This window comes from Cebidichthys violaceus, unplaced genomic scaffold (genome assembly GCF_023349555.1).
Source record: "Cebidichthys violaceus isolate CVI_PGR_0920_01 unplaced genomic scaffold, fCebVio1.0.p SCAF_6, whole genome shotgun sequence".
Taxonomy (NCBI): Eukaryota; Metazoa; Chordata; class Actinopteri; order Perciformes; family Stichaeidae; genus Cebidichthys; species Cebidichthys violaceus.
In genome coordinates this window covers 14,183,095-14,196,932 of record NW_027176816.1, presented here as the reverse complement: position 1 = coordinate 14,196,932, position 13,838 = coordinate 14,183,095, and the positions used below count along the sequence as shown (strand labels likewise).

Here is a 13,838-nt window from a genome sequence, read left to right as displayed (position 1 = left end):
TTTGTGTGGAACAAATTTGATGTTGATCTGATTTTCCAACTAAGAGAAACAAGCCAAAGTATAAAGACTTTAACTTACTGTTGCCAGTAGGTGGCGCTATGACTATGATTCGAAATTGGCTTGCAGATGTCTTCAGGCCTGGAGTTTAATCAAACATGTGAAATCTGGTAAAGATCTGATGATGCGGAGTCGAGTTACATCAGCTTATTCGTTCATGGCGAAGGATCGAAATTCGCAGAGCCGCCACGTCGCCACGCTTTGACAACTTCCTACAATTTTCACAATGAAGCATTATCAAGGTCTTAAGGCTTTTGTGACAAAATTTGAGAGGGATCCGATTAATCTGTGAGCAGTAGGGTGTCAAAGTACACAACCTATGACTTCCTGTTGCCACTAGGTGGCGCTATTACTATGATTCTAAGTTGTCATATACATGTGTTCAGGGTCAGGATGTTATGACATATGAGAAATTTGGAGCAGATTAGGCAATGTACAGCCGAGTTACAACAACTTCCTGTTTCATGGCGAATGGTGTTTTTTTGCCGCCACGCCACGGACACATAGTTCGATAACTTTTTGATCTTTGAGTATCGTTTCACTGCCAAGGTCTCAAGAGCATACTGACCAAATCTGAAGGCAATCGGGTTTAATCTCTAGGAGGAGTTCGTTAAAGTACGGCGCCTTGAAACGGTCCAAAAACGTCATAAAATTCAAAATGGCCGACTTCCTGTTTGGTTTAGGATATACCTCCTTTTGACTTTTTTGTACGTCCCATCACGTTCCACATACCTACCAAATTTCATACAGCTAGGTGAAACCCAAAGTTGGGGCTACTCTGTAGGGGGCGCTATCGAGCCAAAATGTCATGCTGCAGCTGGACACCCCAATAATACTGGAATTTTCACCACGATTGAATTTTGTGCCAAATTTCAAAAGATTCCCAGTATCCCAAGCACCTCCTTTTTGCGATGAAACTGGTACGATAATAATAATAATAATAATAAAAAACATTAGAATAACAATAGGTCCTCCGCTCCGACTACGTCGGTGCTCGGACCCTAATAATAATAATAATAATAATAAAAAACATTAGAATAACAATAGGTCCTCTGCTCCGACTACGTCGGTGCTCGGGCCCTAATAATAATAAAAAACATTAGAATAACAATAGGTCCTCCGCTCCGACTACGTCGGTGCTCGGGCCCTAATTACAGCAAGCAAACCCTGTTTCAATGTCCGAAATGGGCACCTGACTGTTGTTTTAGAACAGGCTTGGAATAAATGGATACTAGAGGTGTGGAAATGTCTCCATTCTAGGAAGCTGGTTATGTTTAAGAAAAGAGATCATGAACGATTCTGCATCGATGCAGTGACAGAGGTTTCTTAATTTAATTCACGAAAATGTAGCCATGTGCAGTAATATAGAAAATTGAGGAAGCGATACATTGAGAATCATTGACAGGTTAAGAGTCCTGAGCCCAGTGAAGATTCACGGCTCTAAGGGATACATGTGTTGTTTTTGATACAGTCCCAGCCCTAGTCTCTAATGTTGGATGGCTTACCTCAATGTTGTCCACAATCCTAGTGACCACTGAGGCAGTGGCAGAGTACCAGTAAGACTCTCCCCTCTGTTCACACTCACTCTGGAGGAGACAAACACACACACAATCATATATATATATACACACACACACACACACACACACACACACACACACACACACACACACACACACACACACACACACACACACACACACAGTAGACACAATAAAATAAGTGAAGAAGGCAACAAACAGAGATTAGTTCAAGAAGTTAGTACAGAATTTGATTCCATTATTTGACTTAGGTAAGGCTATCAGTAAATAGGAAAATAGGGATTCTTTTTTTATGACAATTCTGACATGTAAACCCATTCTGCTGCGACCAGAACAATCTAATAGCAATACTCTCTTTGTCTTACGTTTAAAAATCTTTGTGAAAACACCAGAAACAATAGTTCAGGAACATAAATTGTGTTGGTGTAAAATGACATATAGAACAAAAATATGTTGCACGTGTTTAGTTACTCTGGAGGCTGTAATGCTCATTAGAACCAGAAAACTTGATTGCTAGATGGATGACTACATCGTACCATTAGTGGGACAAACAAAAGAACATTCTATGATCCACAGTGTTTATCCACCTACTTTGAATTTGTCTTCGAGAGCCTTGAGGAGGCGTGTTTTGCGCTCCCTCTCCTCCTCTCTCTCCTTCTCTCCGTCATATTCCTGCTGCTGGGCGGGGCCGATGATCAGGTAGAGCTGGGACATGGAGATGACCCATGGGTCACTGTGAGGCCGGTAAAAAGGGATCTGGAGAGTAATCTTTCCAATGAAGCCTGGAGAGACACAACGTGATGCATGGATCACACTACAGGAAACAAGATGCAAATCAGGTCTTTCTGATCCAGATAAGATGGTGTTTGGGATCACCTCTTCCAACCCTGTGCTGGAAGTGTTGTATTGACATTTCAACAGCTAAATGAGTTGTTTGAAATGAGCCTGTTCAACCATGCCCCAATCTTTAACAGACAGCCTGCTTTAAAACTGGAGGCATGGGGTTTGAAAGAAAAGGGCATTTCAGAAACATGAGGGTCTGAACATTGTCCTCTTCCTGTCCAACCTCCACAGTCCAGATAACAAGCAGCAGCAAGTGCTTTTGGAACCTTTTTGGCCTGGGTTTAGCGTCTTAGGTGGCCCTACCTTTTAAGTTTTAAGTATATTTACATATTAACTTATATTTTCAATATGTATTTTTGTTATATTGTAGTATACAAAAGTACATATTGTAAATACTATTTATATTTTCTCCATGCAATATATTTCTACTCTAGAATGGTAGAAACTGTAATATATTTCTGATTCTGATATATATGTATAGTGTTAAGTCCTGAATTAACCAGTGCGCATGTGTGTAACGTTGCTAGTTCTAGAGGAACGGAAGACGTGTAGCCGTTGTTGTTGATGTCGAGCATATGCTTTTGAGTAAAGTCTAGAACATGTACTGTTGTCGCTGGAATTATTGAATAAACATGGTAGCAGAGGATGGCAGCTGGCAATTACAAAGTTCCGCCGCCGTTTGACAAGAAGAAGTCTTACGAGAGCTGGAAAAATGAGGTTGAAATTTGGGGGCTCGTGACGGACCTCGAGGAGAAGAAGAAGGCCTTGGCGGTTGCTTTATCGTTGAAGGGAAGAGCGATGGACAGTGCACTAGAAATTGCCGCAGAGTATTTGAACGACGATGAAGGAATGAATATACTTCTCACGAAATTGGACGGTGTGTTTTTGAAAGAGGAAAATGATCGCCAGTACGAGGCGTACACAGAGTTTGACCGGATCGCAAGAGAAAATGGCGTCTCCATGGTCGATTACATTGTCGAGTTTGAGCGCCGGTACAACAGAATACGTAAGTTCAAGATGGAGCTTCCAGATGCTGTGTTAGCTTTCAAGCTATTAGATACTGCAGGACTTAATGTTAAAGACAAACAATTAGCACTTACCGCTGATCCAAACCTTTCGTTTGTAAACATTAAGTCAGCCTTGAAGAGAATCTTTGGCGATAATTCTCCACAAGAGGGAGCTGACGACTCTGCCTACTACACACGGTTTACCGGCAAGCATGAAAGTAATATCAGGTCAAGCCCACAAATCCATACGGCTGTTCAAGGGACGAATCCACTCGACAGATTTGGGAGAAGATCAAGATGTGCCGTCTACCAAAGCACATATCAGAACACTTGAACGTGCTGTCTTTAACCAACTGTCTTCCTATCTCCACCAAAACAGCCTTTTGGACCCCCACCAGTCCGGGTTCAAAGTGGGTCACTCAACAGAGACGGCCCTCCTTGCGGTGACAGAGTCGCTTCACGCCGCGAGAGCTAACTCTCTCTCCTCTGTCCTGATTCTCCAGGACTTGTCTGCGGCGTTTGACACTGTGAACCATCAAATCCTCCTCTCATCCCTCGAGGGGATGGGCGTCTCCGGATCTGCACTCTCCCTGTTTGCATCCTACCTGACGGGTCGATCCTACCAGGTGACCTGGAGGGGGGCCGTGTCGGAACCACGCATACTGACTACGGGGGTTCCGCAAGCGTCAGTCCTGGGCCCCCTTCTCTTCTCGCTCTACACAACATCTCTGGGTTCTGTTATTCGCTCGCATGACTTCTCCTACCATTGTTATGCCGATGACACCCAGCTGGTCTTGTCATTTCCCCCCGTTGACACCCAAGTGGAGACGCGCATCGCTGCGTGTTTGGCTGACATCTCGAAGTGGATGACGACACACCACCTCAAGCTCAACCTAGACAAAACTGAGCTACTGTTCCTCCCGGGGAAGGGTTGCCCGCACCGGGACCTGTCCATCACCATTGATGATACCGTGGTGACGCCAACTCGGACTGCGAGGAACCTGGGTGTGACTCTGGATGACCAACTGTCATTCTCGGCAAACATTTCATCCGTTACACGCTCCTGCAGATTCCTGCTCTACAACATCAGGAGGATTTGTCCCTTCCTCACTGACGAGACGGCGCAGGTTCTCATCCAGGCTCTTGTCATCTCCCACCTGGACTACTGCAACTCTCTACTCGCCGGAGTCCCGGCGTCGGCCATCAGACCTCTGGAGCTTGTCCAGAAAGCTGCAGCTCGCCTGGTGTTCAATCGCCCCAAGTTCTCCCACACAACTTCCTTTCTCCGTTCTCTACACTGGCTACCTGTAAGAGCTCGCATCCAGTTTAAGACTCTGGTGCTAGCCTACAGGGCAGTGAAAGGAACAGCTCCTTCCTATCTCCAGGCCATGGTCAAGCCTTACATCCCCGCCCGACCACTTCGCTCTGCTGCCTCGGGGCGATTGGTTGCCCGGTCGCTCAGAGGTCCTGGCGGCCGATCGACCCGTTCACGGCTGTTTTCTGTCCTGGCCCCACAGTGGTGGAATGAACTTCCCACTGACGTCAGGACAGCGGAGTCGCTGCCCATCTTTCGGCGCAGGCTGAAAACCCACCTCTTCAGGAAGTGCTACCCTGAGCCTTCCACTTAGCGCTTATTGTTTTCATACTAGCTTGTTGCACTTATTGTATTCGTACTACTTATAGCACTAACTGTTTTTCTTGTTTCTGCACTGTACTTTGGCTCTGAGTTATGCTCTGCTTCATGCTCTTAGATGCCTGTTTGGAAAAGGAAATGTGCTTATGACTTCTGGTGACTAGTAGTTCTTTTGATTACCAATGTTGAATGCACTTATTGTAAGTCGCTTTGGATAAAAGCGTCTGCTAAATGACTGTAATGTAATGTAATGTAATATCACTGGGCAAAGGATTGTCCTCACACAAATGAACATGCAAAATTAACAGAGGATGAGAAAGTGACAGATGTTGAAGAATGCAACATTACTTTGTTGTCAAAAGAATCATTGCCTGATACAGAGATATTCATGGTGGAGTCTCTAGGATCGGCTGTAATTGACACAGCTTGCACCAGAACTGTGTGTGGAGAAAAATGGCTTGATCATTACATGAGTGGACTAACAATGTGAGTTATTGAAAATAAGGGAACACAAAGAGTGTAAGAGCATTCAAGTTTGGTGATGGGAGAGTTGTTCATTCTGCAAAGAAAGTGAAAATCCTAGCCATGATAGGACAGACTAGATGTCAAATTGAAACAGAAGTGGTCCCAGTAGATATCCCATTGCTTTTAAGCAAAACTTCACTGAAAAGAGCAGGTGCCGTTTTAGACATTGAAAATGACAAAGCCACAATGTTTAAACAGCCAGTGAAACTCAAGCTGACATCTTCAGGACATTATTGTGTGAACATTAGAGATGAGAGTAACCAAGATGAACTTGAGCTCCAGAATGAGGATGACATTCTCACTGTGACAGAAAACATGACAACAAAAGAAAAACAGAAAGTTCTGTTCAAACTACTTAAGCAATTTGGACATGCCTCTGTTGACAGACTGAAAAAACTACTAGCCGGCTCAGGTAATGCTGATGATGAATGCACCACAATCCTTAAGGACATCATAAAAAACTGTGAGACGTGCATCAGATATAGCAAACCAAAGCCAGCGGTGGGTTTGCCCATAGCCTCAACCTACAATGAAACTGTAGCTGTGGATTTGCATTAGCTAGAGTCGGGAGTGTAGTATCTGCATGCAATTGACCACTTCACACGCTTCAGTGCAGGGAGCATCGTCACCACCAAGAAACCCAGGGAGATTGTGAAGCACTTTATACATTGCTGGATAAGCGTTCATGGTCCTCCACGCAGACTGTTCAGTGACAATGGGGGTGAATTCAACAATGAAGATGTGAGGGACATGGCTGAAAGCTTCAACATTGAAGTGAAAACAGCTGCAGCTTACAGCCCATGGAGCAATGGGCTTTTGGAAAGGCATAATCAAACGCTCACTGAAATCCTGATGAAAGTAAAGAAGGACAATGGATGTGACTGGAGGATGGGCCCTGATGGCAAAGAACTCTATGCACAACGTGCATGGCTACAGTCCCTACCAGCTGGTATTTGGACAAAACCCAAATCTGCCTTCAGTTCTCACTAATAAGCCACCAGCTCTGGAAGGTACTAACATGAGTACTTGGATAGCCCAGCATATCACAACATTACATGCTGCAAGGAGAGCATTTACAGAAGCTGAGTGCTCTGAAAGGATCCAAAGAGCCCTTCGTAAACAACTGCGGCCCATTGATGACCGATACGAAACAGGGGACAAAGTCTACTACAAACAGGTGGATTGTACAGAACGGAAAGGTCCAGGTGTGGTCATCGGCCAAGATGGTGCAGTGATATTTGTGAGGCATGGAGGCACTTTCGTTCGCATACATCACTCCAGGCTTCGAAAAGTAGATAGCCCACAGGCAGTGCTGGGAGAAAGGGAAGGGACTGAACATCATACAACATTACCAGAACCTGGCTTTAATGAGAATAACTATGACACTGAAAATGAAAGTGAGAAAGAGACGCCTACAAATAGTGAGGATAACAGTGAACCCCCTCACACACCGAAACAGCCAGAAGGAGGTAGCCATGGTCAATCTGACGGATCACAGAACAAGTCGACCACAATTTGTGACGGCCTTAGTCTGAAAACTGGACAGGTAGTTACATACACAGATAGTGGGAGTGGCCAAGCACACACTGGAAAAATCCTCAGCAGGGCAGGTAAAGCCACTGGAACATACAAATACTGGTATAATTTGGAGTACATTGAGCCTGAGGAAATTTCTGGCACTACCGGTTCTGTTGACTTAGGACAAGTACACAATCTTCAAGTGGTCCCATATGAGCATGGCGAGTTATGTGCTAGCCATCCTGAAGAAGACATACTTAATGTGAATGATGATGCCTTCATGTCTGCCAAACACAGTGAACTCAGCAACTGGAAAAAGAATGATGTGTTTGAAGAGGTGAAAGATGAAGGCCAGAAATGCATCTCTACGAGGTGGGTGTGCACACTCAAAGAGACACCTGATGGTGTTATACCTAAAGCTAGATTAGTTGCAAGAGGCTTTAAAGAAATGAACACTCAGGAGCTCCCAAAAGACTCACCTACATGTTCCTCGGAGTCTCTAAAAATGATTATGGCAGTGATATGTCAAAAGAAATGGCAGCTAAACTCTATGGACATTAAAGCAGCCTTAGCTTTAAACAAAGCAAAGAGTTAAACCGAAATGTCTATATTCGTCCCCCTCAAGAAGCTCAGAGCAAAGGAACTCTATGGAAGTTAAAAAAGTGTGTTTATGGCCTAGCAGATGCTTCTCTGTATTGGTACAACAGAGTGAAAGACACTATGCAGCAGTTGGGAGCTACTGTGTCACAAGTTGATCCAGCAGTGTTCTACTGCCTGGATGACTCCTACAATGTGATGGGACTTCTTGCTTGTCACGTGGATGATTTCATCTGGGGTGGTTCAGAAACATTTTCCACAACAGTCATCCCTCACTTGAAAGTTGCTTTTCAAGTTGGACGTGAAGAGCACAACAGCTTCAGCTACATTGGAATGGAAGGTCACTCTTTAGAGGATGAGATACAAGTGCAACAAAGTATCTACATAAAGAATCTACAACCCATTCCTGTGGACCCCAACAGAGCCACACAACGAGAGGTTCCTCTAACAGACACGGAAACTGACATGTTAAAGTCGAAGATTGGCCAAATATTGTGGTAAGCAAGGCAGAGTAGACCTGACATAATGTGTGACATATCCATCCTAGCATCAAGTACAAAGCATGCTACTGGTCAGACTCTACACTGTGCAAACAAACTTGTCAGGAAACCTTCCAGATGGAGGCACTCAAGGCGGACACCTGGTCATGCTTATGGGAGACAATGGAAGATTTTCACCTATATGCTGACAGTTAAAGAGAATCAGGAGAGTTCTCGCTGACTGCATGACTAAGAAGGGGACATCTGCACTTGTTCTGCTGAGGGCTCTCAGCGAAGGTGTATGGCAACTTAAAGGCTAAATGAGCTAATCAACAAAAGCCTTACTACCCTCAAACTCTAGTCATTAAAGTTGCAAGTTTAAACCTGTTCATCTGTTTAAGGTTCTAAAAAAACAAATGTTTGTTTTTTGTGACTATGTTTTTCTTTAAAGAGAAAGGGGAGTTTGTTAAGTCCTGAATTAACCAGTGCGCATGTGTGTAACGTTGCTAGTTCTAGAGGAACGGAAGACGTGTAGCCGTTGTTGTTGATGTCGAGCATACGCTTTTGAGTAAAGTCTAGAACATGTACTGTTGTCGCTGGAATTATTGAATTAACATATAGTTTGTCCTGAAGCTTACTGTTGTATTTATACAGAACACTTAAAGAAAGGTGCTTCATTCAGCTGTTGGTGTGACTACAAGCACAGTTCAGTCCATCATGGAGTCAGAGGGTTTTAGGGACCCCCCCCACAAAAAAGACTGGAGGAGTCCAGATGCAGATAGTATCCGTTGCATCAAGAGTCATAAAGATCTACAAATGTAACAGATCAATGCTGGAGGATATGAGAAATTAGGCTATTCCCATTGGCCTCGACGGGTCCTTATTTGTCTCTAGCACTGATGTTTCTTTTTCTTTTACAGATCAAACTCCCAAAATTTCCCTTCAAACTCACTCAGACTCATTTCATATCAGCAGTGGAAGCAGGTATGTGTCATGAAGAATGCTGCTCCTTCGTCCTAACTTTAGAGCACACGTCACAAGACAGGAAAATCCTGATTCAGTTTGTTACAATAGACAGAATTTGCTGACGGGCTCTTTGAGACGTTTCAGCTACAAGTCAAAAGAGAAAAACCAGTAGAAGCTTGTGGTGGAACAATACCTTTCTAACATTCTTCATGTTGGCTTGTTCTTTCATGTGTTACTAATCTGTAGGATTTTAGTGATTTAGATGAGCTGACCTTTTAAGACATTTCCTTTAAGACACTTTGTTACGATTAATCTGTCAAAATATGTTCTTCTCCAACATACCGTGCTTTACTCACCAAACATTTTGTCCATCTTCTATTTTCAAGCACAATTTACACAGGAAATGTGTGAACTGTGCAAAGAAGTTAAAATGAAACAAGCTGCTGGGTCGAGATCAACTATACCAACATAATCAAACATAGTAGCTGACTGAAAAAGTGGGGCTAGTTAAAACAATGACCTGTGTGTGATGTCTATTTGACATCATGGCCCCTATTAAAGATACAGGGCTCAATGTTAAAGGTGATGAATTCAACGTCAGTCAGAAGTAATTCTGTGTGTGTGTGTGTGTGTTTTATCAGAGCTTCTCTGTGATTTGTTGACATAGCCGGGCTGGCTTTTAGCACATGTTAGTGCATGTGAGTGTGCCCCTCTGCACTGCTCTCATAAGGAGGTTACAGCTAATAAGGTTGTCCCGAGTGACAGTATCATCGTGGAAGCGTAGTAACCCCTCCTCTGGCCCCCCTCAGTAAACATTGTTAGCTCTTTCAGCACTGCTGTCATTGATAGCACTGCTGTCAGCTGCTAACCACTTTAACAGCTCAGCCGTCTCCATGTTGAGAGCTGTGCGGAGGCAATAGATATGCTCCGTCGAGCAAGTGGTTCAGAAATCTACTTTTGACTTGCTCCGATACAAATTGTTTTATTTATTAGCGGTTATCAAATAAAAGGCAAAGACTAAATTGTCATGTTTAATCTTTATCTAAGTAAAAATTATCGCTTGACCTTCAGCTCATAAACTTTGTCTGTAACCATTTTTCGTGACTGTCCGATTGGTACTGCACATGTGCAACACTCAACAGAGATGAGAAGGAAACAAGATGGCTCACTCCTTAGCTACCTTCATCATCAGCTCCTGTTTAACTTATTACCACTTGCCCAATCTGTCAAGTTACTAGCCCGACATGACATTTTACTTTCCCCAGGCAATCCCTATTGCTGAGTCCTGATTAGATATGTTATTTCAGATTAGTTAAGTTTTAGTTCATCACTAAAATCCATCACCTTCCAAAAAACACTTTAACTTAAGCATATAGCTCCTGCACAGTACTCTGAGGGAAACACATGGACCAATCACAGAGAGTTGATGAGAGCAGTTCAGACACAGCCATACAGGAAATGTGCAGCCTTTGCCTTTAAGATAAGTCCCCACTTTGGTTATAGTTTATAGGTTTGTTGTGTTTAAACTTTGTGAGGTCATCAGTCAGCGTGTCTCACCTGCTTTAACTTCAAACGGCAGGTCAAACTCTCGAAGGGCATCTTTCCTCAGAGGGAGGTTCTCCAGCTCCACTGCACCTGAGGAACAACAGGAAACAGACAAACACGTCTTTGCCAAGTATGGACTGACTCACTTTCCCAACAGATGTTGATCATTTCAAATAAACCCATTACAATTGTTTATAACAGTGAGCGAATGATTGCTCCAACGTTCCACTGGTTTTAAATTATTTAAAACAGTTTCTGCAATAACAGACACTTAGTGGCCAGTTTATTAGGTACACCTGGCTACAATGAATCCTCCCTTCATCAAGATTATAATGTTCAGGAAACTGTTTTAAAGAGGCTTTGGTCATTTTGGTGGTTCTGTTGAACTGTACTGTGATGTTCAGAGAGGTGCTTGTGTTATTCAGCCTTCCCTTATTGATAGAAATGGGGTGGATGAAATAATGTAGTTCAGCAGAAATCCATATCACTTTGATTGATTACTCAACCAAAGTGTTGAGTCTATGCAAACTGACTTTTATACAGAAGAGGAAGTGTAAAATCAGTGACCAGAAAGATGGATGCACGTGTTTACCTTTCAGCAGGGCGATGGAGAGCTGGTCTGTGTTCAGGTTGCTGACATATTTTCCAAGGTATGTGTTAAGCACCCAGGCAACAAGGCCCTCCAACATCCTGATGGCTCAGGGCTGATGAGAGCTACTCCAAGGTGTGGGAGGAAATTCTGACGACCGTCTCGTTTAAAGCCCTCACAGGGGAGGTGTTCAATGTCTGACAAACGCAGGACAAGTCTTATTAATCTGTAGAGATATAGTGGTTTTATAATCTCATCAATGGCAGCATTACATTTAGTTACAGGATGAATTAAAGGAGTGACGGTGTCTAATCACAGCCGATGGCTTACCAGTGACTGCCCTCTCTTATCCGGCGTTGGCAGAGTGACAGTAACTTAAACTTCAGTAAAGTTAGCATCAAAGCAGCATCGTAACATAGAAAAAACAGTGTTGCCAACTCACCGTCTAAGACGACAGTTGGCCGTTAGCTCTTCATCCACCCAGCTTTCCTGAGTCCATGCCAGCCAGACGCCGCTGTCAATAGGTGACCATGTCCTGTCAAACCCTCTGAGGACAGGACTTTACAGTTAGCGTAGTTACATCAACTTCACCCCGAGGACTGCCAAGCAGTGGTCCGACATTCACTAACATTGACAATGGCAACGGATGTATTGAAAAGCTGTCACCATTAGCACACAACACAAAACTCAGCGTTGTTGTGGTGACGGACAAGGCAAGGTTGTGAGCCTACTTAGCTAGCCACTTAGCTCAAACTAGCTTGCGAAGGTTGAGTAACGTTACTCACAACCAAAAAGAGACAGCTGGCGGTAAAAAAGACTCAAGGACGAATCCAACCTCGTGCGTTTTCATTGAAAACAGGCTTAATCCTCCAAGAACTGATGGGTAATTGTTGTATTTCGAGACTTCAGAGCGGTGTGTCGCTGCATTGTAAATAGACACACTTCCTAATAGCGCTGAACGTCCGACACATACTTCCTGTCATGTGACCAAAACAAACCGTTCTTCTCATGTGGCGTTGAAATCAAACCGGGAAAAATAGGCATTTTTGTATTAAACTGACAATTTTACCGTTATATGCTTAACTTTCAACAAAGACTGTATTCTCTGGTATAATTAATTGAGCTAGATGAAAACATTGCAATGTAATGCAATTACCCAGGTAAAAGTTATTTACAAAACATTAACTAGGATTTCGTAGTATTTTTGAGATACTGATCCGACGGTTAAAACAACGTTTGTTTCTAGCTGATAGTTTAACATTAGCTGGAGCAGTAGTTTCCACAGGGAAGTTATCTGAATGATCTAAAAGTGGTCCACAACCAGACAAGAAACAAAAGACTGAGACCGCAAACCCCACATGAGCTATTCCTGCAAGTGGAAGTAGGCTACATGTGTCGTTTACTCCGCATGGGGGCGCTGTTGTACAGAGACCCGCTGGAACGAGAATTCAGCAGCTTACAGCATATGTCAAATGTAAAAATAACCAACGTTTTGTCTTTTTTCAGATGGCCGGTCTATCTCTGGGATTTCTGCCTCCACTCCATTATAATTGGGGTGATTATGAATATGACCCCATACAAGGTGCAGTTATATAAAATAATAGGGTAGATGAGGATGTCTGGATACTTGTCTTCCTTACGTCTGAAAGGTTTCTCTACAGGTTCAACAGTCCATACGAGGAGAATTTATCTTAAATAAAAAATAACCTTTTGGTATTTCCCCTGTTTGCTGAGCAGCAATATGTAAGCAGTAGGAACTGGCTCAAATTGTGGCAGTGGCAGCTAGCACAGGCACTTCCTGTTGCAAGCTCAGCTGCTGCTGCAGTTACCACTGTTTGTGGCAGCTGCCACCACTGCTTGTGGCAGCTGCCACAACTTGTCGCGGCAGTTACAACAATTTGGCATAAAAAATGCCAAATTGTCACGGTATGGCTACTCGTTTTAATTAAACTAAGCTAATATAGGCTAACGTCAGTAAACACGCTCAGCCAGCGGACCGGAGGAATGCAAATTGTAAATATGGATAAGATGCATTGTACTGTTTAGAATGATAACAACCCATATAACCTATTGGGCCTTTATCAATATGCGTTCAATATGTGTTCTCGTGGACTTGTGGAATGTCATCAGTCTCAGCCCAAGTACTGTTCCAATTCAAAAGTCCGCATCGAGCCAAGTACGGTCCAAATGCCTGGATGTGACTTGTGTAGCATCCCGGCAGAATAATGGTCTGGAGTCTTGCACTGATGGTCCATAAGTTTTTATTAAATACACCGTAAGAACTATGAAGAAAAATAAGTAAAGACAAACGTTATTGAACACTGTTTAACATCTTCCCTATCCTTCCTCTAACATGCTACATTTGACCACAAGGCGGTGCCTTCGAGCGGAAACAGCAGTTTGTTAGCTTGAGCTGACACAAAAAACAGAAAAACCATAGCAACTTAAAACAAAATTTTCCAAAGAATGGGCTTGAACAGATACTAACCTTGTGCCCATATCGACCAGGTGCTAAACTAAACAAAACCGTAACCTTTT

The 13,838-nt window shown here is 43.4% G+C and overlaps 2 protein-coding genes across 6 annotated transcripts in view; one reads left to right on the top strand and one right to left on the bottom strand.

Moving 5' to 3' along the window:
* Positions 1–12,257, bottom strand: part of vps13d (vacuolar protein sorting 13 homolog D) — a 77,951-nt gene extending 65,694 nt beyond the window's left edge. For 4 of the 5 annotated variants that reach the window (XM_068733729.1, XM_068733734.1, XM_068733733.1 and 1 more), the window contains exons 1-5: positions 11,743–12,257; positions 11,304–11,497; positions 10,724–10,801; positions 2,190–2,380; positions 1,563–1,643 (exon numbers count right to left, since the gene is read on the bottom strand). In XM_068733729.1, the coding sequence (XP_068589830.1) occupies positions 1,563–1,643; positions 2,190–2,380; positions 10,724–10,801; positions 11,304–11,400 (447 nt within the window). In that variant the 5' untranslated portion in view covers positions 11,401–11,497; positions 11,743–12,257. Of the gene's footprint in view, positions 1–1,562; positions 1,644–2,189; positions 2,381–10,723; positions 10,802–11,303; positions 11,527–11,742 lie in introns of all 5 variants that reach the window. The other variant, XM_068733731.1, reaches the window with a different exon arrangement.
* LOC137889067 (uncharacterized) lies at positions 3,087–5,093 on the top strand. Its single transcript, XM_068732688.1, has 3 exons — positions 3,087–3,476; positions 3,958–4,092; positions 4,276–5,093. Exons 1-3 carry the CDS (start codon positions 3,087–3,089, stop codon positions 5,074–5,076), a joined length of 1,326 nt encoding a protein of 441 aa, XP_068588789.1. The 3' UTR covers positions 5,077–5,093.
* Positions 12,258–13,838: the final 1,581 nt, after the last annotated feature.